The 27,916-nt window shown below is 44.7% G+C and overlaps 1 protein-coding gene across 5 annotated transcripts in view; it reads right to left on the bottom strand.

Annotated features, from left to right (window-relative positions):
- The window catches only part of LOC138472418 (uncharacterized), a 1,989,442-nt gene that overhangs the window by 1,903,236 nt on the left and 58,290 nt on the right, over positions 1-27,916 (bottom strand). For all 5 annotated transcript variants that reach the window (XM_069610563.1, XM_069610565.1, XM_069610562.1 and 2 more), the window contains exon 2: positions 18,852-18,916. In XM_069610563.1, the coding sequence (XP_069466664.1) occupies positions 18,852-18,903 (52 nt within the window). In that variant the 5' untranslated portion in view covers positions 18,904-18,916. The remainder of the gene's footprint in view (positions 1-18,851; positions 18,917-27,916) is intronic.

The following is a 27,916-nucleotide window of genomic DNA, read 5'->3' as shown; positions in this document are numbered from 1 at the left end:
AGCAGGTCTTCACGGATGTTCAGGAGAGCAGTTTCCGTGCTTCTGGCAGCTCTGAAGTTTCTACAGGAGTTTGCTCAGGAAGGGAGTGATGGAGATTGGGCTATAGTTACCCGAGCAGGAGGGGTCGGCAGAGGGTTTCTTAAGAAGAAGGTGCACAAGGGAGTGCTTCAGGGCAGATGGGAAGACTCCAGTGGCGAAGGAGTGATTGCAGAAATCAACCAGGGCAGGAGCCAGGGAGTCGATGTGGTCCTTGATAGATTCGGAGGAACAGGGGTGAACCTGTTTCGATGAGACTTTCATAGATCGGACTTGTCTAGAAACCTTGTCTGCAGAGAAAAGGGGAAAGGCAGAGAAGGAGGGAGGGGGGGTGGCTGCAGAAAGGCCAGAGAAAGAGCAGGGAATAGAGGGAGGGAGGCAATAGGAGGAGAGTGAGGACAGGATGTTCTGAGTTTTTTTTTTTTTTTAAACTTGTTTTTATTGTTTGACTTGACAACACACTTGAGAAGACAGGGCAAGGGGCGGCCACATGGCAGCTAAGACACCAAAAGTAAGTATACATAAATATACATCAACAACAACTCACGGCTGTTCAACTGTGGGGCAGTGGAGCAGGGACTCATAGATCCAACTAGATATCAGCATATGAGACAATCATACGTACAGATGACCATGTTATACACTTCATTATACATTTTTAGGAGAGACACCAGCTGTGCATGAAGGAGAAGGCAAGGAGGCCATGTAATCACGGAAGCTTTGCCAGACATCTATTGGGCGACAGTGCGGATGTTGCATTGCACTCCAGGTTTCCTCAGTGTCATGAGCCCACGTAACTGATCTAAGCCATTGTGAATATATAGGTGGTCTGGCACGGAGCCAGCATAACAGAATGCAGCGGACCGCCAGCAGCATACAGAGACCCACAAGCCTCCTGGCCCTCCTGCCCAGCTGGGGGAATTCATGAAAGAGACAATGTAGTGGGGTAGGGGCAATGGGGTGTTCCAGCATGTCTGATAGCGTGGAGCAAACCTCGATCCAGAATTGCGATAGGAGTGGACAGTGCCAGAGCATATGGATGTAGGTTGCTTGTTCCATGCCGCATCTGGGGCAACTGGAGGGGGAATCTGGGAACATGCGGTGCAGTCTCTTAGGTGTGTGATGGTATCTGTGGAGAATCTTAAACTGTATAAGCTTAAATTTTGAGTTATAGGAGACATCTTGAGTGCGAGCACACATTCGAGACCACCTCTCATCACTGATCTCCACCTCGAGGTCGACCTCCCAGCTGTGCTTCAGCTTAGTGAAGGCCGGGACTGCTCTAGATTGCACCAGTGCATATAGTCTCGACACTTTACCCCTAAAGGATAGGTATGAGCAGAGTTCCGCAACTATGGAGTCATCAGGCGGTATTGTGGGAAAATCAGGGTATCTGAATTTGAGATTCCTGCGAAGGGAGGAAAATTGTAGCCAGGCAGTGGGCCGGCGCTTGAGGGATGGGGGAAGGTCCGCCCACTCAACGAAGTTGCCTTGTTCGTATATATTGCGGAGCGACAGGAAGCCGGCTTCAGCCCAACGGGTCACGGTGGATGGCGGGATAGGTGAGACATCCGGGAGAAAGTTCCAGAGCGGTAGGTCTCCATGGAATGGCCGTGGTGTGATAACCAGGGCCCAGAGTTTAGTGAGCGCTAGGGAGGTGCATGTCACTGGATCTGCCGAGTCGGAGTCAGCTGGTAAAGGTTTAAGAATGAGGGAACCCAGCACTGGGTCAGCAGCAGATAGCCTCTCGAGTCGGACATGCGGGGGGGATCGGTGGTATTAAACCAATGGGAGGCGAATTGTGATTGAGCCACCACCCAATACCTCAAGAAATCCGGTGCGCCAAACCCCCCAAATTCTTTCGGGGTGGTAAGCGTAGAAAGTTTAAGCCTAACCGCACCTGAGTGCCAAAGGAAGGAATTTGTAATGTGACGTAGTGACTTAAAGAATATATCGCCTGGCCATACAGGTAGATTGGTGAATCGGTATAAGAGTTGGGGTAATACTACCATTTTGAGGATGCTGATCCTACCTGCTAATGAAATGGGGAGCTTGTTCCAACTAGACGTCTTACCGGACAGGGCCGTTAGATAGTTCGAGTAGTTGTCCATGCGCAGTCTTATTATGGATCGGGACACCTCAACCCCCAAGTATGTGAAACTAGATTGAGACCAGGAGAAACCCAACAGATCTGGGGGAGGATACGTACAATCAGTAAGCGGGAACAGAGTAGATTTGGAACAGTTCACTTTTAATCCCGATATGTCACCAAATCTGGCGACGTCAGCCAGGATAGGAGCAAGGTTGATGTCTGGTGAACGAATATACAGCAGAGCATCATCTGCGTACAGAGAAACTATGTCAGCCTGACCGGCTGTGCGTAATCCCCTGTGGGCATGTACCTGGCGAATCATGTCAGCAAATGGTTCGATGGCGACGGCAAAAATTAGTGGAGAGAAAGGACATCCCTGGCACGTGCCTCTAGCTATCTGGAAAGGGGTGGAGCATCTGTCCTCAGTACGGACTCTAGCTGAAGGGGAGGTGTAAAGTAGCTTAACCCAAGTTTGGAAATTGTGACCAAACTTACATTTCACAAGGACCCGCCACAAGTATTTCCAAGAGACCGAGTCAAAGGCCTTCTGCATATCCAGCGTGGCTGCCACCGCCTGCGTGGTGGGGCTGACCCTGCTAATCACATTGAAGAGTCTTCTTAAATTTAAGGATGTGGACCTTCCTGGGACAAACCCTGCCTGGTCAGGATGAATAATGTGGGGCAGAATAGGGGCTAGACGGTTGGCTAACAGTTTAGCGTAAATTTTAACATCGCTGTTGATCCACGAGAGGGGGCGGTATGAGCTGCACTGGGAGGGGGGCTTGCCCGGTTTGGGGAGAACCGTTATCACTGCCTCCCGGAGAGAGGGGGGGAGTATACCCTTTTCGCAGGATTCCTCCCAGAGGCCCAACATGTGCGGGACCAGCAATGACTTGTATTGCTTATAAAATTCAATGGGCAATCCATCCGGGCCAGGGGCCTTGCCAGACGCCAGTGATTCAATAGCTTCCGTGATCTCCTCAGACGTGATAGGTCTCTCCAAAGAGGCACCAGCCTCGGAAGATAAAACGGAGAGAGGGAGAGAGTCTAGGAAGGAATCTATTTCCGTAATGGGGGGTCATTGGTCTCGGAGTATAGAGATGTGTAGAATGCAAGAAATTCGGAGTTGATGTCTTGTGGGGACAGAGCCATGGAGCCGTCCGATCTTGCTATGGGCGGAATATTGGGGGCACTGAGTTCACGACGGAGCAGCCTGGCTAGCATATGGCTGGGGCGTTCACCTTCGCCGTATTTCCTCGCCAAACATGGGGACTCTAGGAATTTGACCTCTCGCTCTGCAAGGGCACGAAAGTTATCTAGTTCCGATCCCAGGGCCGAAAGAGTGCTTGAAGAGTGGTTAAGAGCGTATTGAGCCTCAAGACCGGCAAGGGTTGATTCACTAACGGAGATGTCCGCGCGGATCCTTTTAAGAATGCCGCTTCCCTTGGAGATAGCCACACCCCTCGTGTATGCCTTGAATGATTCCCAGAGTATGGAGTAAGTTGTCACCGATCCAGTGTTGAGTTCAAAGAACTCTTCAATGGACGATTCGAGTTCAGCCACAAAGGTCTGGTCTAGGAGCGTGCGTGAGCCTAACCTCCACTGCCTGGGTCTATTGGCGTCAGGACCCCATTCCAGCGAGATGACGACAGGCGAGTGATCAGATCTGGGGAGGATACCCTGGTGAGACAGTGACCTGACTAACCTGTCAGTGATGAGCCATCTATCTATTCTGGAGTGGGAGTCGTGGACTGTGGAATAGTATGAGTATTCACGGGCATCAGGGTTTATTAACCGCCAGGAATCAACCAGTGTCAGATGTGGGAGAATAGTGAGTATAGTGTAGGCCGCTCTGGAGAGTTGGCGAGGCCGCGTGCCCGATCTGTCTAGGGTGACATCCAATATAGTATTAAAGTCTCCTCCCCATATGATCGGGATCAGGGGAAATCCCTCCAGGAGCGAGGCTAGGTGCGAATAGAAGTCTGGATCGTCAACGTTGGGACCGTAGATGTTTAGGATGGCCACCTCTTGGCACTGTAGTGTGCCAACGAGCAGGACATATCTGCCAAGGGGGTCTATACGTGATTGATTGCACACAAATTTCAAACTTCTGTGTATTAGAGTGAGTGTGCCACGGCTCTGGGTAGAATAGTTAGTATAATATCTTTGGGAACCCCACTGTTTTGCGAATCGGTCACATTGTTCAGAGCGGGCATGGGTTTCTTGTAAGCAGAGAATTTTGACCCCGTGGCGTTCTGCGTATAATTGTATCTGGCGCATTTTTTTATGATTGCCTAAGCCACGAACGTTCCAGCTCATGAACGTCAAGGCTTCACTTGCCATTTAATTGGGAATATTGATACAGTACCAGTAGTGCGTCATCAAAAAGGAGAAACTCTACAGATCCAGACGTGGAGGGATCTCCAGTCGTGAGTGTGTGATGTAGTGACGTACAGCATGTGGTGCCCCTAGTGGTTGCCAAGTCGTTTTCAACAGTAACTACCCCTCCCCCCATTCCCCCCGCCCACATCCCTCCCAAAACTCGAGGGAAGAAACCCAAACCCATTGACAACAACACCAACAAAATACTAGGCATCTGCGCCTGGGGGGCTGCAAGTGAGCCTAGCGATGTCAAGCTGAAACCGGGGAGAGCATAAGGATAATACACAGTGCAATAGTAGTATGTAACAAAACATAGTGGTAGTATAAGGGAGCCGTATGGCTACAAAATGGGGGTAACAGGAGGGACTGCTCAAAGCAAGTGGTAGGACTTTAGAGCTACAAGTATTTGAAACAAAATGGTGGCGTCCTGCCACATACATTTACGTCAGTTTGCATTATAATTTCCTGCAAATATTATCTCATTTGTCATGCTGAATATCAGAGACACTGTATACTCGTGATTATATGAGATGTAAATACAAAAGGAACCCCAAGTTTGATTTTTAGCTTATTTATTTGGCTAAGGTCAAAACGAAGAGGTAGAGTAAGGGTACAATTTCCCTTAATATTTGGTGCTTTTTACAAACCAACACTTGCCTCTAGGTTGGCAAACATGTTCGAAATGGAGTGAAGCAGAAAGCAAATTGTAGACATAGTTCACAAACTTATTGTGCATAGTCATAACATTGTTAGTGCATGAGCATAAGAGCAAGACAGTTATTTCAGCAATTATGATCAAGACAATACATAGGTGTGAGCCATGAACTGAAGTTAGGTTTTCACATAAAACATCCTGGTAGTTATTTCCAAGCTGTATTGGATTGTAACCTCCCTCAAAATAATCCAATACAGATTGGAAATAACTACCAGGATGTTTTATGTGAAAACCTAACTTCAGTTCATGGCTCACACCTATGTATTGTCTTGATCATAATTGCTGAAATAACTGTCTTGCTCTTATGCTCATGCACTAACAATGTTATGACTATGCACAATAAGTTTGTGAACTATGTCTACAATTTGCTTTCTGCTTCACTCCATTTCGAACATGTTTGCCAACCTAGAGGCAAGTGTTGGTTTGTAAAAAGCACCAAATATTAAGGGAAATTGTACCCTTACTCTACCTCTTCGTTTTGACCTCAGCCAAATAAATAAGCTAAAAATCAAACTTGGGGTTCCTTTTGTATTTACATCTCATATAATCACGAGTATACAGTGTCTCTGATATTCAGCATGACAAATGAGATAATATTTGCAGGAAATTATAATGCAAACTGACGTAAATGTATGTGGCAGGACGCCACCATTTTGTTTCAAGTATGGCTACAAAATATCAGGATCGGAACGGCTTAAGGTCTAAAGTGCCGTATAAGCGAACAGATCAAACAACAAATCAGGGTGAATGCAACAGTCAAGGGTCCCCGGAAACCAAATCGAGGCGAGCCGAAAATCCCTCGTGATCAAAGTGGGACCAGGGCCCAGGCAGACGGGTCCAGTTGCCCGCGGTCAACAGCGCCACAGTCTACGTGCCGAGGGGCCCCGCAGGGGCCAAGACGCCCGAGCACAACAGAGTCTTTTATAAGCAAATGATGGACCCTCAAGGGGGGGCACTGGAGACAGCGAGAGCAGAACCGGTGATCAAGAGTTAGCTGAGATCATGAGTATCATAGGGGACCTGGCGGTGGTGAACCCTATACTGCCAACGTCATGTGCTGGGGGGCCACCACGGGGTGCCCCATACTATAGGAGCGGAGACAGTTATCAACCGGGAAAGTGTTCATCAATGAATTTCGATGCCTCCTGTTCTGAGTTTTTTAAATGAAGTGAGAAGCCAGTGCCGTGCAGAGGGCCTGGGAAGGGACAGGAGAGGTAGAGACTGCAGCAGGGTTGGCCAGTTCCTTGCAGATTTTAAAGAGTTCAGCCGAGTTGTTGGATGCCGCAGAGACGCAGGCTTGGATATGGGCTCTCTTCTTGGTTAGGACAGAGAGCCGGTACTGCCTTTGGAGCAGGCGGCAGGCCAGTTTGTCAGAGGGTGTACATGAAGCAAGCCATTTCCTCTCGGCCACCCTGCACTTGCATTTTAGGGTGACGAGGTCTGAGTCGTACCAGGAGTTGCACTTGGCCTTGGGCTTCAGGCGGTTTCTCATGACAGGGGCAAGGATATCAAGAGTATCAGATATAGCAGAGTGGAGCTTGGAGAGGGCTGTGTCAGGGTGGGAGTCAGCCAAAGGCAGGAGGAGCGGGAGAGAAAGTGGCGGCGAAAGCCTCAACTGACACGCGCTTCATGGGTCGGATGACTGAGAAGGTGAGTGGCAGTGATGGAGGTGGCTTGACCTGAGGGGTAGGGAAGGTGAGGCAGTAGGAGAAGAGAAAGTGATCACTCCAGGAGAGAGAAGTGGAGAGAGGGACAGAGAGGGGAAGGTCTGAGAAGATCAGAACATCCAGAGTGTGCCCTGCAGAGTGGGTTGGGCCAGAGGGGAAAATGGTGAGTGAGAGAGAGTCGCAGAGGTTGCGAACGAGTACTGAGGGAGGACAGGAGGCGTCTTGGTGGATGTTGAAATCTCCAAGAAGGAGGAGTTGAGTGGTTGAAGTTGTTTAAGTCCACCAGTTGCTGGCACATTTTTTTTTGTAGGTACACCATTTACCAGGATAATCAACGATTGTTCTAATGGTCTTAGCACTCGTAGAGTGTCTACATTTTCTTTGAGATCTAATGGTGAATAAACTACTTTCCCACAAATGCCTCTTAGTAATTTGGTCGGAGGCAATTTTGCAATTTTTGGTTGAAGTCGTATTATTGCTTCGAAATGGGTGCACTGTTTGATTTATAATGCTCTCTTACAAATTAAGATGCTGCAGTGCGTTTGGTAGTGGAAATACTTCCAAATTATTACTGATCGCCCGTGAAGGCATTTGGTTATTGTCAAGTTTTGCAGTGCAATATGTGCACAGTATGGAGGTGTTAGTAATTTCGTATTTGTTTTCAGCTATAAGGTGCAAAGCTAATGGAAACCATTGGGATGCCTCATTGTCTTCTATTTTGTGCATTATATCTATAGTTTTTGTGCTCTTTCTATAGAAAGTTCTGTGACAACACACGCATACTTGGTTTGGCACTTCAGCAGATGTGCTTTTGAACAATCGTATTTCTTTTTTGTATGTGTGACATAGAAAGTTGACATCTGCAAAGATGTCGCTACTCTTGTGTGAAAGTGCTGGAGTTTGTAAGTGCTCTTCACTTCCAAAATATTTCCTTTGGATGTGCTCTATTTCTTCGAACAGTTGTTTGGCTGTACCGTGTAGGAGAATATCATTTAAATGTTGCAGTGCTAAAGCTGGACTTTTCGCCTAGTACATTTTCTAAACGAGATTTCTTAAAGTAGGATGGTGTGTTGCTAACATTTTGATATGGTGGAAGGTGCTTTTGCAAGCAGGTCCAGAAATACAGACATAGTCCTGTGAATTTGCGCACTGGACAGGAGTCTATAGTTTTAGTATTTTCATTTTCTTTGTCGTTGGCTTTCACAAAGTGATTGAGGAACTGCTGCAAAGATTTGATAGAGTTTTGGCGAACGTTACACATTGATGTGCAAGGCCATTTGTAGGTGGGGCGTACTGGTTCGGGGGAATGGAAAGTGGCATCTAAGTTTGATGGGGATATTTGTGAAAGCAGTGTTTCTTCTTACATTATGGTATTGTGTACCTTTTCATACCCTTGTCCACTGCTATGTATGGCAATTTGTTTTTTTTTGCTCTTGTTTGTATGATTCTTCATTGAAATATGGCTCTATGCTGGTGGTGTGACTCCACTCACCTGTACAGATGTTGCCAAAGGTATCTCTGCTGATATTGCATTTGTTTTCGAAGAAGGTGGTTGTAGTTTACCAATTAATTTTGTAAGTGGTTTAATTCTGTTGTAAAATGAACATAAACAATTTCCGTTTCACGATCATTGCACTGTCTACAAGAGCTTCCAGGATTACTTTTCTGCAGTAACTTTTAAGGGTTGAGCGTGATTTCTCTCCTCCATTTATAATGTTCTGAAGGACTCTGTGGTGGACATTTTTTTGTAAAATTATTTTTTTGGAATGCTTCCTTGTGGTGACATTACCATTTGTACCTGCTCTGTTAGCAGTAGTGCAAGTTGCACTGTTTTTCGTGCATTTCTTTTCATTTCTACATTTTGACAGAGGAATTACAATTTCCTTACTGGTAGGTGCTTTGGTTTTCATTAGTGACTGTATTAGCTCTTCTCTTTGAACTTTCTCTACAAATTCTGCTAGGGGTGGATGGCTACTTTCTATGCTTTTAGGTTGCGCTGATCTATTTCTGCGTTGTTTTCTACAGAGTTGCCGTTTGGTAGGCATTCTGCAGTATCTGTTGGAGAAAAAAGGAAAGTGTGGATGTGCAGATTTTGAAATGTATATGTGTGCAATGTGCATGAGTGCTTGAATATGAGGGTAGGCATATAAATGGAAGTGTGTTTCTGTCTAATGTCCTCTAACCTTCGGTTGGGAACGCTATATTACTATCTGGGGGTTAGTATAATGGTGGCGAGATGATAATATAAAGTGATGCCTTGTACAGGTGTCATGAGTAAGAATGAACCAAATACCGGTGGGTTGACGCAATTCTGTATCTTACAATACAAGAACACTGCACTCTCTCAATAAGACTTAAAACACTACAATGGTATTGTACTTACTTGTTGGTTGGTGAGAGAAGGTTTATTCTACGTTGTATTTTCAAGTTCACACGCCAGTGGCTTTCAGGACAGAGGTGGGGACTGCAACTGTACAAGATTGTACGAAAATATGTTTGTTAATGGCATAGCGGTTGCATATGGAAAATACATTATTGAAAAGTGTAGGGGGATGTCTTGGCAGGAAGAGTTAGTGTGTGTGTACAAATGGATGGCTCTGTATATGAATGGGGACTTGGGAGCATCAGCATGTTTGGTAAGGGGGTAAGTGAGTTATTTGTAACTGTGTTGTATAACGTGCACTTTAGCAAGTGTGTGTATTGGTGTAGGACTATTTAGTTTCAAAATGGATTAGGTATCAGTGTAGAAGGGTGAGAAAAAGGTTCGGAAAGATGTACATTTTGCAAAGGAGAATGATTTTGTGTGTGCAATTCCATTTACTTTTCTGCACATATATGCTTCCTAGATGAGTGGAACAATTATTTCAGTTGTTTCATTTATTTATGCACATTTATGAATGGTACTGTTGTAAATGCATACATACATTCTTTTGGTTTTTAAGTAATGTTGCGTTCTGTGAAGTATGCAAGGTAAGTGGAAGGCACCCTGTTTTATGCATTCAATGTATGTAGTTGACTTACTTTGGCACAATACATTCACTGATCCTTTTCTGTGCGATTTTTACGATTGTTATAGGAGGTGCGTTAGTGGGGGAAAAGGTCGTAAAAGTGACAGAAAGAAAGAAGAGAGTAATCGTTTGGATATTACAGTGGGTGATATGGGTAAATGCCAACTCTGCAAGCACATACCACTGTAGGTGGAATTTGATGGTAGGTGATGGGAGAAATGACAGCATGCTTTTTGAGTACATTATGGAGGTTCAGTGGCAGGTACCCTGTTGCGAGGCACTTATAACAGAGTTGCAAATGTACTGTATAAAAAATATTGATACCTGCAGGTTGTGGTGATGGGTGGCGATGTGGATGAATCTGGATGCAGAAATCATAGATAGTTTTACAGTACTTTCCAGTGGAGGTGCTTTTGATTCACAGGACACTTGTACTCTGAGTGCTTAACGGTTAGTATGGAGTGTTGAACAGAGATGATAGTGTTAGATGCAGAGGTCTTGGATGTGATTGTTGGATGCATGTGTGACTGTTTAACAGTACCAAATGAGGGGGTGCTGCAAAAGGAGTACTGGAAAGGGAAAAAGGGACTGCCCCTGCTTTACAGGGGCGCGGCCCTCACGGTAGTTGGGGAAGAGCACGTGCACCATGCTGTCCTTCTTACTATGCGTGGCATGGAAATGGGACTGCGGATTATCCAATCAGGAATTGAGGTTATGCTTAACAGGAAGGGATGGTAATCATTTTTTAAATTGCTGTGCACCGTGATAATGGCAGAGATGCAGAGAGTGCTCATCATCGGTGATTCGTTTGTGGGTAAACTGCACACATATACCCAGGCTGGCCGCGTTGATGAAAACTTTGGTGTGGACGGAGTGCACGCTTTCTGGCGTATTGTGCTTCTACCAAGTTTACAAGCTGTGACTGAGGAGTTCAGAATTATGGTCACTTGGACTACTGTTGACATACCAGTGCTGCATTGTGGAGCACTGCATGTGGCTTTTTGCACTGCTGCAAGTTTGTGAACTGAAGGAGGTGATGAAAGCAGTGATGCACCGTTTTCCCACTGCAACAGTGATTTTATTCATGCATACCAGCAAGACAAGTGTGGAACAATCCCGATGTACTTTCTTCCGACATAGAGAAGGAAAGGTGTCTTGTAAACAGTGGCATGTGTGCATTTCTGTTAGATGCTGGCATGTTCTTCTGCGCCCATGAGAACCTTAGTGCTTCTAAGGTTTTTCAGTGGAGCTGATTTTTTTTGTCCCCCTTTGAAAATGCTCTTGTGTTCCAGAATCTAAAAGCTATTTTGGAGAAGCCTGTGTAATACTGTAAGGAGGACAAGAAGAAAACAATCCCCAACAAATACACACAAAAAGGTGTTTGTTTATAGCACATTTAAAAAAAAAAGAAATATAAAAATATAATACACTTTTCACAGCTACCAATAAAGAGGGGATCCTCTACCCTGCTCAAAATGTGTTCCCTCACCAGCACATAAAGGACAATATGTATGCAGATACCGCTGCATTTGGAGGTGCCACATGTGGGTCGTTTGAGGGTGACTGGCATGGAAATGGGACTGTGTAGGTGTGGGGATTGGTCAATAAGGTTTCCTGTGTGTGGTGTGTAAGGACAGATTGTACAAGAAGGTGTGCTTAAGAAAAGGAGTGCACATGGCTATGGTTATGGCTGTGCCGTTCAGGAGGCAGAGTGTATGGCTTTTGGGCGACTCTTGGATACATTGGTTGGAAGTGTATGCAGAGCGCTGTGGAGTGGCTCCACACCTTGGGTTCCATCATGTGAAAGTCCACTGGTACGGAGTACATGGGATGAAGTGGCTGCATGTGGGTCCTCTTTGTGCCACTTTGGTGATGCTCGATCATCCAGATGTTATTATTATTCATTGTGAAGGGAACAGTTTAGGACATGTTACCGGAATCTCACTGCAGTTTGCGATGAAAGAGACACTTCGGCAAGTCATGGAAATGTTTCCACAATCGCAAGTAATTTTTTCTCACATTGCCCAGAGACAGATGTGGCTGTGTTCTTCCTCATTTGGGCCACAAATGGAGAAAGCGAGGCGCAATGTGAACAAGGCTGTTTGCGCCTTTTTTGCGAGACGTTGCGCATGTTCTCCTTCCACAATGAAAACATTACATTTCGTAGTACCAACATTTTTCATAGAGATGGAGTCCATCTTACTGATGCTGGTAATCAGCTGTTTATGTGTAATATCCAAAATGCAGTGCAGCACTTCTTGCAAGTATAGCAAGCATTTCCCCAGTAGGTGTTGACCACTTCAGACCTTCAAAACACACACAGCGCAGAAAGGCTCTTTTCAGAACCACCAGTTCCTTTTGGGAATGCGTGCAATGTTTGTGACAGAGCCACGCATCAAATGTTTTACTGTGCTTTCCGCGGTGCTTATAGGCTGCGCTGCGGCCTGCATCCTTTCATTGGAATTCTATTTTGGGCACTTTTCCTGCAGTGGTAAATACGTTTCCACACCCAGGACTCATGCTGGCTGCAGGCAATGGGGAATTGCTCTACTTCATCCTCGTTCACCTTTGTATCTCTATCTACATTACCACGCCTGTTCCTTTGTCCAGGCTCTTCAGAAGGAGGTGCTGTTGGTGGTGGTGTGAGGGTGAGGGTGTGGGTGCTGGTGAGTTAGAGGCAGTAGCAGCAGCCATGTTTGCCAATAGATGCGAAGGTAATATAGCACAGCAGAAATGCTCAAAAAGCTATTTCAGCACGAAGCAATGTGCACCGGTTCTCTGTTCTGGAAAGCCAAACACAGAATGCAGAGCAGCTCTGGGGTGTGGCCTTTTATAGGGCTGCTGAAGAGAACTTGGAACCGGAAAGCGGCCTTAACTCTGTCCAAAAAATAGTTAGATGTACAAGGGCAGAGTGTGGGACCTCTGTAAGGGTGCACTTTCACAGTAACACTCCATACATTGCAGAAAACAGTACTTTTTCGATGTCCAGGGGCCCAGGTCATGTCCGGCAAATAAAGCGGTCCCATGGTGACGTCGCAAATGTTTTAGAATGGGACGGCTGTCCACAGGACGCCTAATGGGCGGAATACTTTGTGCGCATGTGCATAGGTGTACTACGGACACCATTGGGATCCCTGGAATAATTAAAAGTGCGACCCACGTGCAGCAAACATTTTGGAACAAGCTGGGTGTAGGGTACAGCAGGTGGGATGGTCCTGTGCACAGCTACCAGTAGGACGTGGATGGGCATCTCAAACTACTAAAAGTATGTCACAATTTTCTTCGCACATGCTGCACAGGTGCAGTGTTGCCAGGACACAGAGGAAGAGATACGCATGGGCGTAGCTGTGCAACGGACACACATGCGCCTCCACAACTAATTACAGGTGGTTCACAAGATGCAGCCCATAGTGGCATCCTACAGATGCCTCCATTGTGATTGCGGAGAGGCCAGGCAGTTGCAGTGTCCTCCATTTTGCTTAATTGCGGTCATCCCCACCAGTACTGTGCACCGCTGAGTCACAACGGGATTGCAAAAAACAAGGAAAAGCCACATATATACTCAGCAACAATTTACATATAAACCTTTATTCCCAAACATTCATAGATACTATTAGAACAGAGAAGGGTTAGGCAAAATGGATACATATACAGGGGAATTGGGGATTTGTACAAATTGGTCATGGGGCGAGGAAGAGATTGAGGTCTCTCATCGTAACGTCTCTCATCACACAGTATTTGAGGGGATGGCGGGCTGGGAAATGGGGAATGGGTAGACGTACAGGTGGGGCAGTGGTATTTTATTTTCTCCATAATATGTCTTTATATGAAATCTTTTAAGGCAGCAAAATTGTTCCGCAATTCCTCCATTTTGGCATCCAGGCTGTCCAGTTTGCTATTTACAGAGTTTCCTTCACTTCCTGTTGCCATATGCTGTTGTGGAAGAGGTGCCGCGTGTGGTGCATTCCTTTAATTTCCATTATGTTTTGTTAAAGAAATAAAAATCAGTTAGGTGTACATGAAGCAATATATGCCAATGTGCGTAGCAATGGGGTTACTATCGTCACTCATTTCGTCATGAGGGAAATTCTCTTCCAGCCATTCTAGGTTGCTTGCCATTGCTGTGTAAAAAGTAAAAAAAAAAAAAAACACATGCTTTTCTACTATTGTTCACTGCACGAACTGTGCAATTATAAGACAAACTTTAGTGTACCTCCCATGTTGTAGTGACGTTCTGCTCTCAGTACTTTGCAGTCCTTACTCTGCCAGGTCATTCTTGGTTCCTATGTAAAGCAGCAGTGTGGTAAGATTGATGATGGCAGACGTTACTTCTCTTGGTGCATTCCATTACTATGCCTTTGCTCTGTTTGTTTCATAAGTACAGAGTTTGCAGACCTACTCTATTTTCCCTTGCAATTCACATACATGGAGCTGTTTGTATATGTTCCTTGTCTTTGCTGAATGGTACCACTAAGTAAGAGAACCCCTGCCTTTCTCAGCAGGGTGGATGCCACCCGATGTCCGCGGACAGACGCATAGTAACCTAACTGATTAACTCCATGCACAGAAATCATTGCTGTGTTTCAGGCTTGCTTCTTCCCCTATGTATATGTATCATATGATGTGACTGACCCTAAGGAAAGTAGCGTAAGAACATATGAGAAGGGTAAGGTCTGCAAATATAGTACCTTTTGCATTTTTAGTTCCTAACTGTCAGTGAAGAAAGCCTCCTGGCCTAAATATGTCAGTGAACAAAAAAAGAGGGAGCCAGACATGTGATGTCATCAGTGATGTCATCAATGACATTTGTGATGTCATCTTTGATGTCATGGGTGAGAGTCCTTGTAGCGCACAGTGGTCGTGCAAGTTATGGTTGTTTAGCTTACCATAATTGGCGAGTTTCTGGGGGTTTTCGGTTTTACTAGTAAGTATAATATGGATAGGTTGTTATTAGTGCAAATAAACTACCTTTAAAAAAGCTATTGCACTGAATTTGATAGCTTTTTATTAGGACAACTGAACCATAATGTCCCTTTAACAACGTTTTTTTAACTGAATATATAAATACATATTACTAAAAAAACTCTTAAAGTATTTTAAAGCACAACTAAATAACTACTCACTGTACACTACTCCCATTCTAATTGTCAGACTTTTTTGTAGGATTGTGTCATTTTACATTCCCTACCCTGCATTCAAACTCTGTAATTAATACAGTGTGCTATTATGGTTGATCATTCTAATTTTTACCAATGATAGGGACATATCCCAAGAATGTAAACCTATATATGAAAGATAGATTTTAATTTTGATTTTGCAAGCTAGGTGGTTGAGTTTATTACAAGCAGTAGGTGTGGTGATTTGAAAGGGATGACAGGGTTGGGTCTCCATCAGTTAATAAATAATGGCAAGCTGTGTCAAAAAAATTACAGATTATTTTAACTTTCAAACTAATTTAGATGAAAATTATGATTTATTATAAATAGCTGCTCTACAAAAGGGCAACTAATAATATTATGTAAACAAAGGAGGAAGACATATAGGGTATGGCTGAAAGCACACATAAGTCAGCTATGGCTCAAACACTGCCAATAAATGGTAGACATAATAAAAACAAACACTCCAGGTTATTCTGAAGAAGAGTCTATAGTGATAGAAAGCACCATAAATTAGAAGTTGGACGATCCAAACACAGTTGGGAACAATATATCACCATACTCTTGCGGAACAAACCTATGACATACTTCAATGCTACAATGCCCGAGAAGTGGCACTTTGTTGGAACAGTAGCAGACATAGAAGTTATACTAAAACATTTCAAGAGATCTACTGCTCCTGGCCCAGATGGCCTTTGTGATGCTTTGCTCAAAAGGGGATCTGATATGTGGTGACAGATATTGCCCATGCTACTCTCTACAATTAGTCTAAGAGGAAAAATACTGAAGAGCTGGAAAGAAAGGGTCATTGTCCCTGTATATAAACGTGGTGATACTACAAATCCCTCAGGTTAAAGGATATTTGCAATGCTAGATGCCCCTATTAAAGTGTTTGCACATATTCTTCTAATCAAGCGTACTACTTGGTTGGATAATAAACAGATCCTACCAGTACAACAAACTGGCTTTAGAAAAGGCACCATAACACTTGTTGACATTCTAACACTAATCACAGCTGTGGGAAAAGCAAAGCTTGCCTACTTGGATCCTTAAGTGGTGCATTCGACATGGTGGACTAAAGTCTAATGCGGCATACATTGCAGGGTTGGGGGATTTCAACAGGTGTGCTGGCAATGATCATTGCACTGCACAATCAAACTACAGTGTTGGTGCAATTTGATAGGAAAGGCCTGTTAGGCAACCCAATTACCACATGTTGTGGACTCAAACAAGGATATGTCCTTGCTCTGACACTTTTTAATCTCTACCTTGCTGACATGTCGAACACCATAGTCACAGAAACGGAACACACACCCAAAATAGGTCAGCGTGAAATACAGTGGTTGAGGTATGAAGATGAAATTATATTTATGGACCGTACTCCTTCTGGCTTGCAAAAACAGCTAGCTGCACTTGCAGAATATTCTAAAGTTCATTCATTGGCCATCAATACGAATAAAAGCAAAGATATGATATTCAGTAGTCCCACAAAAAGCATAACGTATTCCTGCTATATTTACAGCAACAGACTAGAAGTGGTCGACGGTTACAAATATCTAGGTGTTCAAATTGACAATAAAATGGTTTGGAAATATCAACTGGAAATGAGAAGACGCACTGTTAAGCAACTTCTGACTGCCTTTAGTCCTTTTTGGCTAAAACATTGTGGATATACTCTATAGCCCCTAATTGAATTCTGCAAGCACAAATTGTTCCCTATCCAGTTGTATGGTCCCGATATCTGGGACTACAAACAAATATAAAGCCTGGAAAGATCATATAGTTATTGTATTAAGGGACTGTTCTCCTATGATTAAGCTTGCTGTGAATATATTAGGGCTGACTTTGGCCTCATCTTGATTCAACATCAGTTGTTAAAGAAGAGATTCTGTCTGGCTAATAAAATCGATTCCTCTCCGGAACACTCTTTCTTGAATCAGACATACAGTAAATGTGCGGTAAGTAAGAATGGTTTTTGCTCCACCACACTGGGTAATATTAATAGTAATTCAATGTACTGGGCCAACTACTTCAAGATTGACATTTAGTCTAACATGGAAAGGACTATGAAGACTGAACTAAAACGTTCACTTGCTCGTGAACAGAACAAGCTTTATCTAGGCATTCATTCTTCTGCTAGAAATATTTACTATTTGATCCAGCTATAGGTGATTTACCTAACTATGAGAATGAACATCTGATTTAAACACAAGAAGAGATTATGTTCAAAATAAATTGAATAGTCCACCTACTCTTGAAATGTTGGGTGCTTGTAACAAACGTCCAGTAGCACAATATGGAATAGGATAATGAAAGAAAAATGACCCACATATAATAATATGTGTACCCATAATCTGCACGATTTCTGTAGACAGACCACATAACAATCTCATCACTTGTTGAAAATAAATGATCCTGTAGGTCGCTGTTCCGAGTCGCTTATTACTTGATGTGCTTTGCACTCTGAAGTAAACTGCACTCAGAAAGGGCATCTTTGGCTGGCTGATATACCCCGGAGCAGACATGGAGGGGAGGCGAGAGTTGGCGTGCTGCAGCATACTGGGACCTTCTATGTGCTCTCCCGACCTGTCGCCTCACTCTGGCACAGTGCAGTGTGTTGCAGTGTAAATATCTTGGAAATGCTCCATCCTAGGGCCTAGAAACATGGTTTTGGAGGTCCCATACGGACCTTCAAGTTTTGTTCTTTGCGTTGAGAAGCTTAAAATGAGCTTTGTCCAGTCCTCCTATGACCACATTGATGTTTCGCTAATTTCAGGCAACCATCTCATGTGTCAAGGGGCTGCAATCCTGGGAAAGGAGTGGGGTGTCCAAATGTCATGTAGCCAGTAATATACGGGGAGTCTGCACAGGTAACTATGCAAAATGTGGTGCAGATTGGTGGAACGATGTTGAATTACATAAGGAACAAACTGACATATTTTCTTGCTTTATATATAGAGAGATAATGTACCATTCACTACCGGTATGAGATGAATACATTGTTGACTAAGTCTGATTGATGTTGTAAATGATGCAAATAGGCTTTAAGTGATAAATCTGCTTTATTGGATTATATGTTTTATATTAATGCCACTGTTTTCTATAATAAACAGTATCTTTAAGAAATGGTGTTTTGGGTTGGAGCTGGTGTTGAAGAGGGAGAGAAATGGAGGTGGAAATAATAATGGAGCTCGTCCCTCTTTTAATATCTGACTAGCATTTGTGCGGGTTGGGTGGGAGTAGGATTTTTGGTCTTTAAAAAATACATTTGAATGAAAAATAAGAATAAAAGCAAATTAATGACCTATGAAATCCTAGAACTTCAATTATTGTTATTTCAATATTAGAAATACAAAACCAAAGTTAAAACAATGAAAATCAATGGACAACAAATTTAGGGTGCAATAATAGAATTACAAATGATAACATTGTTGCTTTTTAAGGCTTACAGGTTTTGGTCAATCATATGCAGAAAATGCAAACAAACATTGTAGATACAGAAGACGGAGACAAAAGTTACCTAAAATAGGTACACATCAGGCTTGATACTATTAGAAAAGTAGGCATGAGCACTGCCTGAAAACTGCACTCATGCCATCCTGTAAACTTTTTTAACAAAATATGGGGTGCTCAATAAATACAATATCCCATCTGCTTCCTGAAAAAGCAAGGTACAAAGTGAAAAAATATCTATTATAGTAAAAGCAGAGATGGTTATATGAATGGCTTAAACTTACATTCAAAATGAACAATGTAACCGAACAGTTCAGAAAAAAACAGTGATAAACATCTTACCAATCATCTCCTCCCGGCAGTTCTCACAAATCTCTGGATTGACACAGCTCATCTTGAAAAAAGACCTGCAATTGTTGCCAGAAAAAGGAGGAAAACCTGAGTTTAAATATGCATTTCTAAAATAGCCATTTTTAGAAACAGTAGTTTTTAAACAGAAGATATGATCATAATGACATGCATGACATTATTTGTACATGTCATTTTTTAGGTTCAACTTATGTCAGCCAGAGCTCTTATCCATAACAAAATCACCAGAAAAGGGATCAGGAATATCACAAAGCAGACACGATGGCTACAGAAGATGGACCGGTTTTCCTTGATTGTTAACTTTGTCTCCTACTATGAAAGAGCCATTGTGTCAAGGTGATGAGGCAAATAAGAGAAAGCCAACGATTCTTCTTCCCAATGGCTTGCTACCTCCTCCTGCCACTTCTGAATGTCTCATCTCCTCTGCGCCCATCACATGTCCCCAGTACTCAAGTAATGAGATATAGGCAGTTTTATGAGTATGACTTTGAGGGATACAGAGTTCAATGTTTCATATGAGGCTGACCATCTTCTCCTTTGTATCAGGTACATTATGCATATGTAGGTTTGAGGATAGGACTTCTGAAGAAGGTTAATGCATTCTACAATAAGTAGGTTAAGTGCCAGGATCTGTCTCAGTGGGCAACAGAAGGTCGAATAGCTTGCCATTTAATGCCAGGAACGTAACAAGAAATTATATGAAGAAGCTTTAACAATAAAATGATAAGAAAGAATGGTCAAGATAAAAACACTTTGGACCAGATTCTGAAAATCTTTTTTGGCGCAAGAGATGGAATTCACTAAAGCATCTCCTTCATTTGCGTAAAATAAAGTTACACTGAATGTACAAAGGGAATCTGAATCCGTGCATCTATGATGCACCCGTACAGATGCTTCGCCCTCTCCCAATTTCTCAAGTGACAGAAAAGGGGGTTTCTGCCCGTTTTTAAAAGCATCTTACATTCACAAATGTAATACCCTTTAAAGGCATAGAGTTCAGGAGTGTTTGGTGTTTGGAATACACACTGTGCAGCAACATTGTTTCAGACCTGCTTTGTCAGAAAAGAAAGGTCTTTCCTTCATTACACTTCACTTGCAGGCGTGGCAAAGAATTCAAAAACTCTTTCTGCCACTGAGCAGGCAGAGTGCAGGAGTGTTTGGTGTTTTGAATAAACACTGTGCGGCCACATTGTTTCAGACCTGCCTTGTTGGAAAAGAAAGGTCTTTCCTTCATTACACTTTGCTTGGAGCCATGCCAAGAATTCCAAAACTCTCCCCGCGGACGCGCGGTGTGCAGGAGTTTTTGGTGTTTGGAATACACACTGTGCAGAAACATTGTTTCAGACCTGTTTTGTCAAATCCGATGGTCTTATCTTCATTACGCTTCACTAGGAGGCGTGGCACAGAATTAAAAAACTCTGTGTCCTGTGGAGCGCTCGGAGTGCAGGAGTGTTTGGTGTTTGGAATAAACATTGTACTGCAATATTGTTTCAGACCTGCTTTGTCAGAAAAGAAAGATCTTTCCTTCAGTACGCTTAGCTTGGAGACGTGGCAAAGAATTAAAAAAACGAATTCTCCCGTGTAGCATGTGGAGTGCAGGATTTTTTGGTGTTTTGAATAAACACTGTGCGGCCACATTGTTTCAGACCTGTCTTGTTGGAAAAGAAAGGTCTTTCCTTCATTACACTTTGCTTGGAGCCATGCCAAGAATTCCAAAACTCTCCCCGCGGACACGCGGTGTGCAGGAGTTTTTGGTGTTTGGAATAAACATTGTACTGCAATATTGTTTCAGACCTGCTTTGTCAGAAAAGAAAGATCTTTCCTTCAGTACGCTTAGCTTGGAGACGTGGCAAAGAATTAAAAAACTAATTCTCCCGTGTAGCATGTGGAGTGCAGGAGTGTTTGGTGTTTTGAATAAACGCTGTGCGGCTACATTGTTTCCGCCCTGCCTTGTTGGAAAAGAAAGGTCTTTCCTTCATTACGCTTTGCTTGGAACCATGACAAAGAATTCAAAAACTCCTCCCGCGGACGCGCGGTGTGCAGGGGTGTTTGGTGCTTGGAATAAACACTGTGCGGCAACATTGTTTCAGACCTGTTTTGTCAGAAAAGAAAGGTCTTTCCTTCATCATGCATCGCTTGGAGGGGGGGTAGCGAATTCAAAAACTCCTTGATCATTCGGATTGCAGGATGTTTGGTGTTTGGAATAAACATTGTACGGCAACATTGTTTCAGACCTGCTTTGTCAGAAAAGAAAGGTCTTTCCCTCATTACGCTTTGCTTGGAGCCATGGCAAAGAATCCAAAAACTCCTCCCATGGAAGTGCGGTGTGCAGGAGTGTTTGGTGTTTTGAATAAACGCTGTGCGGCTACATTGTTTCAGCCATGCCTTGTTGGAAAAGAAAGGTCTTTCCTTCATTACGCTTTGCTTGGAACCATGGCAAAGAATTCAAAAACTCCTCCCGCGGACGCGCGGTGTGCAGGAATATTTGGTGCTTGGAATAAACACTGTGCGGCAACATTGTTTTAGACCTGTTTTGTCAGAAAAGAAAGGTCTTTCCCTCATTACACTTTGCTTGGAGCCATGGCAAAGAATCCAAAAACTCCTCCAATGGACGCGCGGTGTGCAGGAGTGTTTGGTGCTTGGAATAAACACTGTGCGGCAACATTGTTTTAGACCTGTTTTGTCAGAAAAGAAAGGTCTTTCCCTCATTACACTTTGCTTGGAGCCATGGCAAAGAATCCAAAAACTCCTCCAATGGACGCGCGGTGTGCAGGAGTGTTTGCTGTTTGGAAAAAACACTGTGCGCAACATTGTTTCAGACCTGCTTTGTCAGAAAAGAAAGGTCTTTTCTTCATTATGCGTCCTTTGAGTTGTGGCAAAGAAATCAAAAACTCCTTCTCCTGCAGAGCGCAGAGAGTGCAGGAGTGTTTGGTGTTCGGTGCGCGGCTGATGGCGGCAGGCAGCTGGAGTCTGCTGGCTTTGAGGGAAGTGAGAGGAATTGTGAAGATCGATTTTTGCCTACTCAAATTTCCAAGAGAAAACTGAATCCCTTGCAGAACTTTAAACATAAGCATTGTCATACTCTTCAGACGATCTTTCCTCAGCACTACGACCCCCAGAAGGCTGTGCGCTTGATTGTTGCAAGTGTTCCAAATCAACTCGAAAGTGTGGCAGTGCAACTGGCTTGCCAAGTGAGGCTACACGTGGCCAGAAGTCCCATAGTCTGCTTTGCAGCCCAGAGGTGTGTGAGGAACACCGGACGATGACGCCCACCACAAGTAAGCATGACTTATTGTCACTGACTGAGATTAAAACACAAAGAGAAGTGTCTTTTAAGTGAAAATGTTTGGTAACCTATGAGGTAAACCAAAGAACTATAACCTTCGACAAAATGGGTCACAGGCAAAAAACATATTTAAGGAAACAGCTGTTAATGCTGGCCAAGCCGCCAGACACCAGTGACTGACCAGATGGGAATACCTAGAACTATTACAAGCTCTCCTGCGAGAAATACATCTTAAAATAATAAAAAATCTGATGGCAAAATTACCTCGTTTTCCGAGTGGGAAGTACAACATGTATGGGTGGGCAAATGAGCAAAAGTGAAAATCAGTATCCACCTCCTGGGATGAGTAACAGCAATGATTTGGATATTACGAGGCCAGGAGCAATACATAATAATTGGCTGACAATGCAATAAACACACCACAAGTTGTTACAATGCCTAATCGAGGAAATTACTAGGGAAATGAGTTATACTGTGCGTCAGAAATAGGCCTAACACGAAAACAAAAGAGGCAGTTGAAGAAACAAAAGACACGAAGTGGCCATTTGCAACCAGCCAACTCTCATGAAATAGTAAATTTGGTTGGCAATCAGCAGAAGACTATAAAGAAAACGAAAAAAGCCTGAAAAAGAGCAAATCGACTTAATAGAGGTCAGATTATGGCATACACTGAGGTCGGGGCGGGGGTGGGGTCAGAAGGAGGAAGTGATAGTAGCTGCATAACAATTGATCACCAGTGTGCAATAATAACGCAAAGGCCTGAGGACACCATCAAGATACTGACTGCCCAGGAACCAGCGCCTATACTACAAGATCGACAGGACAATACAACATCAAAGTCTCCACTAACATTTACTATTAAGTGGTTAGTTACATCATAGGGATTTTAAAAAGCGACTTAATCACTGTGATTTTTTTAGGATGTTACGAAACATCTGATTGCGAATTCGTTGAGCCTCTGGACGGCACGAACCTGAATGTAACCAAACTAAACTGTGTGGAAGGAACACTGCTACTCTCATACGTACATATAAAGACAAAATAATGGCACTTGGCTATGAGCTACATGTAGAGGAGAGCCTGGAAATAATACATGGTAATGCAAACATAAAACACGTGATGGCATGTTTGAAATCAGATGGTAGATGCTTAGCTGGAAGTGAACCATTAGATGCCACACACGTATATAACTGGTATCCTAAAGAGTCTGCTTGAAGCATTTACTGCCAGGTGGGTAAATAAACCTGGAAATAGTACATTGACATCATGAAACTCTACTGGCCCTTTAACCATCTATTGCATAACCATGAACAAATGTGCAATAATGTGGCATAATACTGATTCAGGAGCGCTGGATCACATCCCCCATTTACGTAGATGGGTACCAAACTACACACATAATGGTAAAGAAAGGAGAAATGGGACGCCCATATGGCGGACTAATTATAAATGTAAACAGTCATATAGAAAGTAAATTAAAGGTACTGAACACAAAGAGTCATAACGTGGCAGTGAAGGCCTGCTTCCGAGTGAATAATCAAATTCTGACGATAATTAATATCTACGATACCCCAGGCGGAGACCACACTGATAGTATATTTGATATCCAAATTGATAGCTGACATACTCAGACATGATGAAAATGAACTAATAGTTTTGACAGGAGACCTAAATGCAAACATTTCAGGACAGGAATGGTGTATGGAGACAGATTATGTTAAATGTAAAACGCAGATGAAACAGAAATTGTGTAATGGTCAAGGTAAACCGTGGGGGGAGTTTCTTAAAGATTGGGAACTTTATATGATAAAGTGACTTCCCGGCACAGTATACCTGTTCAATTGGCAAGGATAGTCCCATGTTAGATTACATATACACAAACCAAAGCATGCTGCCACATGTAAGGGACATGTGCCTGGAACATAATACACATAGTGAACGCTCGACTCTTACCAGGACATTAGAAAGTAAAGTAGTTGAAACTCGTGCAATGAAGGTTGGTTAATCAAAGTGGTAGTAGAATTAATTGGACACAGAGGAGCCTTTAATTAGCGGGCCAATCTATTTTATGATATAACAGACACAACATTTGAATATTTCAAAAGCTTGACGGTTAATGAGATGGAGGACTGGTTCTGTGATCTAATGGCGGGAATAACAGCTCAGAAAGGAAACTATGCAGTAACATCTAAAATGGGCAAGCAAAGAATTCCGAAGATGGCCGCCGGCGCGTGAGGACACACTGTCCTGCACTCTGCTCTGGGCTGAGAAAGCAGGCCTTGCCAATCCGTGGAAAGGTTGCCAGGGCTGGGCAATGTAATACCCAGCTGATAAGGGCACAGCTGGGAGATATGCAAAAGTGGGGCAGGGGTAGTGTTCATCCCCGCACCCCCAAGCGGCGCCAGTGACCCTCTGAGATGCGGAGTGGAGAGACACAGGAGATAGGGAGGCGAGGGCCTGCAACAAGCGCCCTGGTTGGGTATCGGAGGAGGCGAAGTGCGGACCCCGGTGGTGGAGTATTGGCCCCAGGGAGAAAAGCTGTGGCAGTAATAGGCCACCACCAGGGGGCCCGAGGTGAGACAAAGAACCGACTGGGAAGTTCCCCTCGTTGGAGACCATACAGCGGGGAGGAGGAGACTGCCCAGACTACGGCACTGAAAGAAGAGAGCACACGAACAGTAACACGAGCCGGAGACCCAGGAGGTGAGTGAAGTAACGAAAAGGAGGCAGAGAACTGACCTCGGCAGAGAGCCCCTGGGGGGAGAGCACAGAGGTGCATGAGCATGGCTGGGCCCCTGGAGAAGCAACTGGAGGTGGAAAAGAGCACCAGACGGGGCCCATAGGTGGGTTCTGGAGAGTGAAGATAAGGAATTGCGGGAGGAATTGAGGGAGGAGCGTAGAAGAACAGAGTAAAGAATTCCCACCCATTGGAGCGTAGAAGAACAGAGACTTCTATACACAGCTTTAAGGGACTGATGGAGGTGGCCTAGCCCACGGAAAGCGCAGTCCATTGACTCAGTGCCCCGATGGATGAGGAGTGGGCATGGAGGGTGTGGGGAGAGATAGTGCACCTCTTATCCACTAAGTGTAGATCAGAAGTGAGGAGGTATTACTCAGATGCCAGGACCCAGAGGGAAAAGCATGGCGGCCAGAAGGAAACACCCCTCAGTGGCCCAGTAGGGAAAATTGGAGTGCTGCTGGAGGATGGTAGGTGGAGGACGCACCACCGGCTGGAAGGAGAGGCGGTGGGAAGGAGAGAGGGGAAGCCCAGGTGAGCGACAATACGGCCCTCAGTAAAGAAGACCTCAGAGAGGGGAGGATGATGGTCTGGGAGACAGGGTGGATGTGACGGAGCAGGGATTAGCTGAAGTGTCAGAGGAGGTACGACAAAACAGTGAACTATTGGAGCAACTAGCCAGGGTCTCCCATAACCTGGAAGTACAACCAGAAGATTTGGAGAACATGTCACGCCAGTCTAACATTAGGATGAAGGCACTTTGTGAGACAGTCCAGGATGCTGAACTAAAGACCACAATCCAGCAGTGCTTTGGGAACCTGTTGCTGGATATCCAAACCGAAGCAGTGGAGATTGATCGAGTGCGCAGGTTGGGGCCTAGGAGAAGGGACCGGGAGTGAGGCCGAGAGATGTCCTGGTGGCCCCTACCTCATATGGCCAGAAGGAGAACATGTTGTGTTCTGCGAGAAGTCAAGGGAACGTTAATGTGAATGGCGCGCAGGTCCCACTTTTCCAGGACCTAGCTCTAATAACTAACTAAAAAAGGAGAGACATGGACCAGATAACAAAGGCTCTCAACACAAAGCGCATCCCATATAAATTGACCTTCCCATTCGGCTTGCTCTTCAGCCTGGATGGGACACAACACTGCATTACATTGTGTGCAGAGGATCTGGCACTGCTGCACCTGGAGGTGGAAGTAGGCCCTGAGGTGAGACGGCCCAGGTCTTCATCCCAGCGTGGACAGAGACAATGGGAATAGATTAAGGGGCAAGGGAGGTTGGGTGGCAGAGGGGCATGACTAAAAGGTGTGAGGGGGTGGGTGCCGAGGGAAGGGGCTGGGGCAGGGGACGGGAGGTCCCCACCAATAGATAAAGGTGCCTAGGAGAGTTAGGTAGGGTGGGTTGTAAGATCAGAAGGGGCTTGGAGTAGACACAATCGGCCTGTGGCAGGAGTGACCTGCTCAGTCCTAGGAATTAGGTGGGAAGTGTTAGGATACTTCCCGATGGGGACAACCTCAGGCCTTTGGGCCGAAGCCTCGGGGACGGTTCTCAATGGTATTCTAATATCTTCACCCCGGGAAGGTTTTGTTGAGGATGTTCAGGGTGGGGGTATGGTGGGAAGGGAAGGGGAGTGGAAGAAAGGGTAGGGAGACAGGGGTGGGAGACAGTTTGGTGGGGGAGGCAGAGGGACGATGCAGAAAGAAGCAGGTTTGGAGTGAAATTGACTTGGGGAAATGGGAGCAATTCAGGGGGGGCGAAGATCACTACTCCAATAGAACACATTCCAGCTACTATCGCATATTGTGAGGGGCATGAATTCCCCAGAGAAACGCAAAAATGTTGGGGCCCAAATAAGAAGGGAGCATGCAGACATTATCATGCTGCAGGAGACACACGTAAAGAAAGCCGATAAACCCATTGTATGCTAAAGGCAATTTTCATGGATATATGAGGCTAGCTCCTTGGGGAAATCAGCAGGGATCCTGATAGGATGTAAGGATTTGCTTAGAGCCAGGGTCTTGCTCACTCAGGCGGATGTCGAGGGGAGATTTTTGTTTGTACAAGATCAGATGGAAAACAGACAGGTGACTCTGGCGACGATGTATGCATCCAATACGGGACAGGGCAGTTTTCTGCGGGAGGTGACATCGAAATTAGAGCTCTTTGCAGTGGGGGAAATGCTTTTTACTGGGAATTTTAATTTGGCGTGGAACCTTGTCGTGGATAGGAGCTCAGGAACAGGGAGGGGAGCTACACCCACATTGTGCGCGCTAATGGAGGGCTTTCATGATCTGTTCCTTCAGGATGTCTGGCGGACTAGGAGGGGGGACAAAAGAGGCTATGGGCCTCATTACGACCCTGGCGCTAATGTGTTAACGGCGCCGTAAAAGGCTGCAGCGCCATTAACCCATTAGCGCCCTAATACGCGGTCCCTTTGAGGGACCCGACCTGAACGGCTGGTCTAGACCAGCCGTTAAAGTAGGGACCCGCAAAGGGACCTTGGTGCTAAGTACGGTACCGCAATTTGTGGTACCGTACTTAGCGCCTTCCCCAGTCCCATTGATCCCTATGGGGCAAACATGGGAATGGGGAAGGGACAATGTTCAATGGTGAATTACTGCCCCGCCAACCTTGGAATGGGGTGGTAATTCCCCATTGAACATTGGCGGACTTGCTACGATACCGGCACCAACCATGGTGCTAATAGCGCCATGGTTTAGCGCCAGTATCGTAATGAGGGCCCATATGTGCTTTTTGCATATATATCAAACCTTGTCCAGAATAGATGATGTGTGGGTGATGGCGAGGATGTGGGAGAGGTAGGGTAAATAGAAGTAGGGTCCATCTCACTGTCGGACCATGCCGTGATGCGGGTGACAATACAGGATCAAGGGCCGCGAAGGGGCGTATGCGCCTGGGCGTTCCCAGGGGAACTATTGAATGATACAGCAGTGGCTGAGGTAATAGACGACAAGATAGATGGCTACTTTACCATTAACGATAACCAGGAAGC

Source organism: Ambystoma mexicanum, chromosome 8 (assembly GCF_040938575.1).
Source record: "Ambystoma mexicanum isolate Mex_15411 chromosome 8, UKY_AmexF1_1, whole genome shotgun sequence".
In the NCBI taxonomy this organism is placed as follows: domain Eukaryota; kingdom Metazoa; phylum Chordata; class Amphibia; order Caudata; family Ambystomatidae; genus Ambystoma; species Ambystoma mexicanum.
The sequence above is the reverse complement of the archived record's forward strand: the minus strand, read 5'-3'. Positions and strand labels throughout refer to the sequence as shown.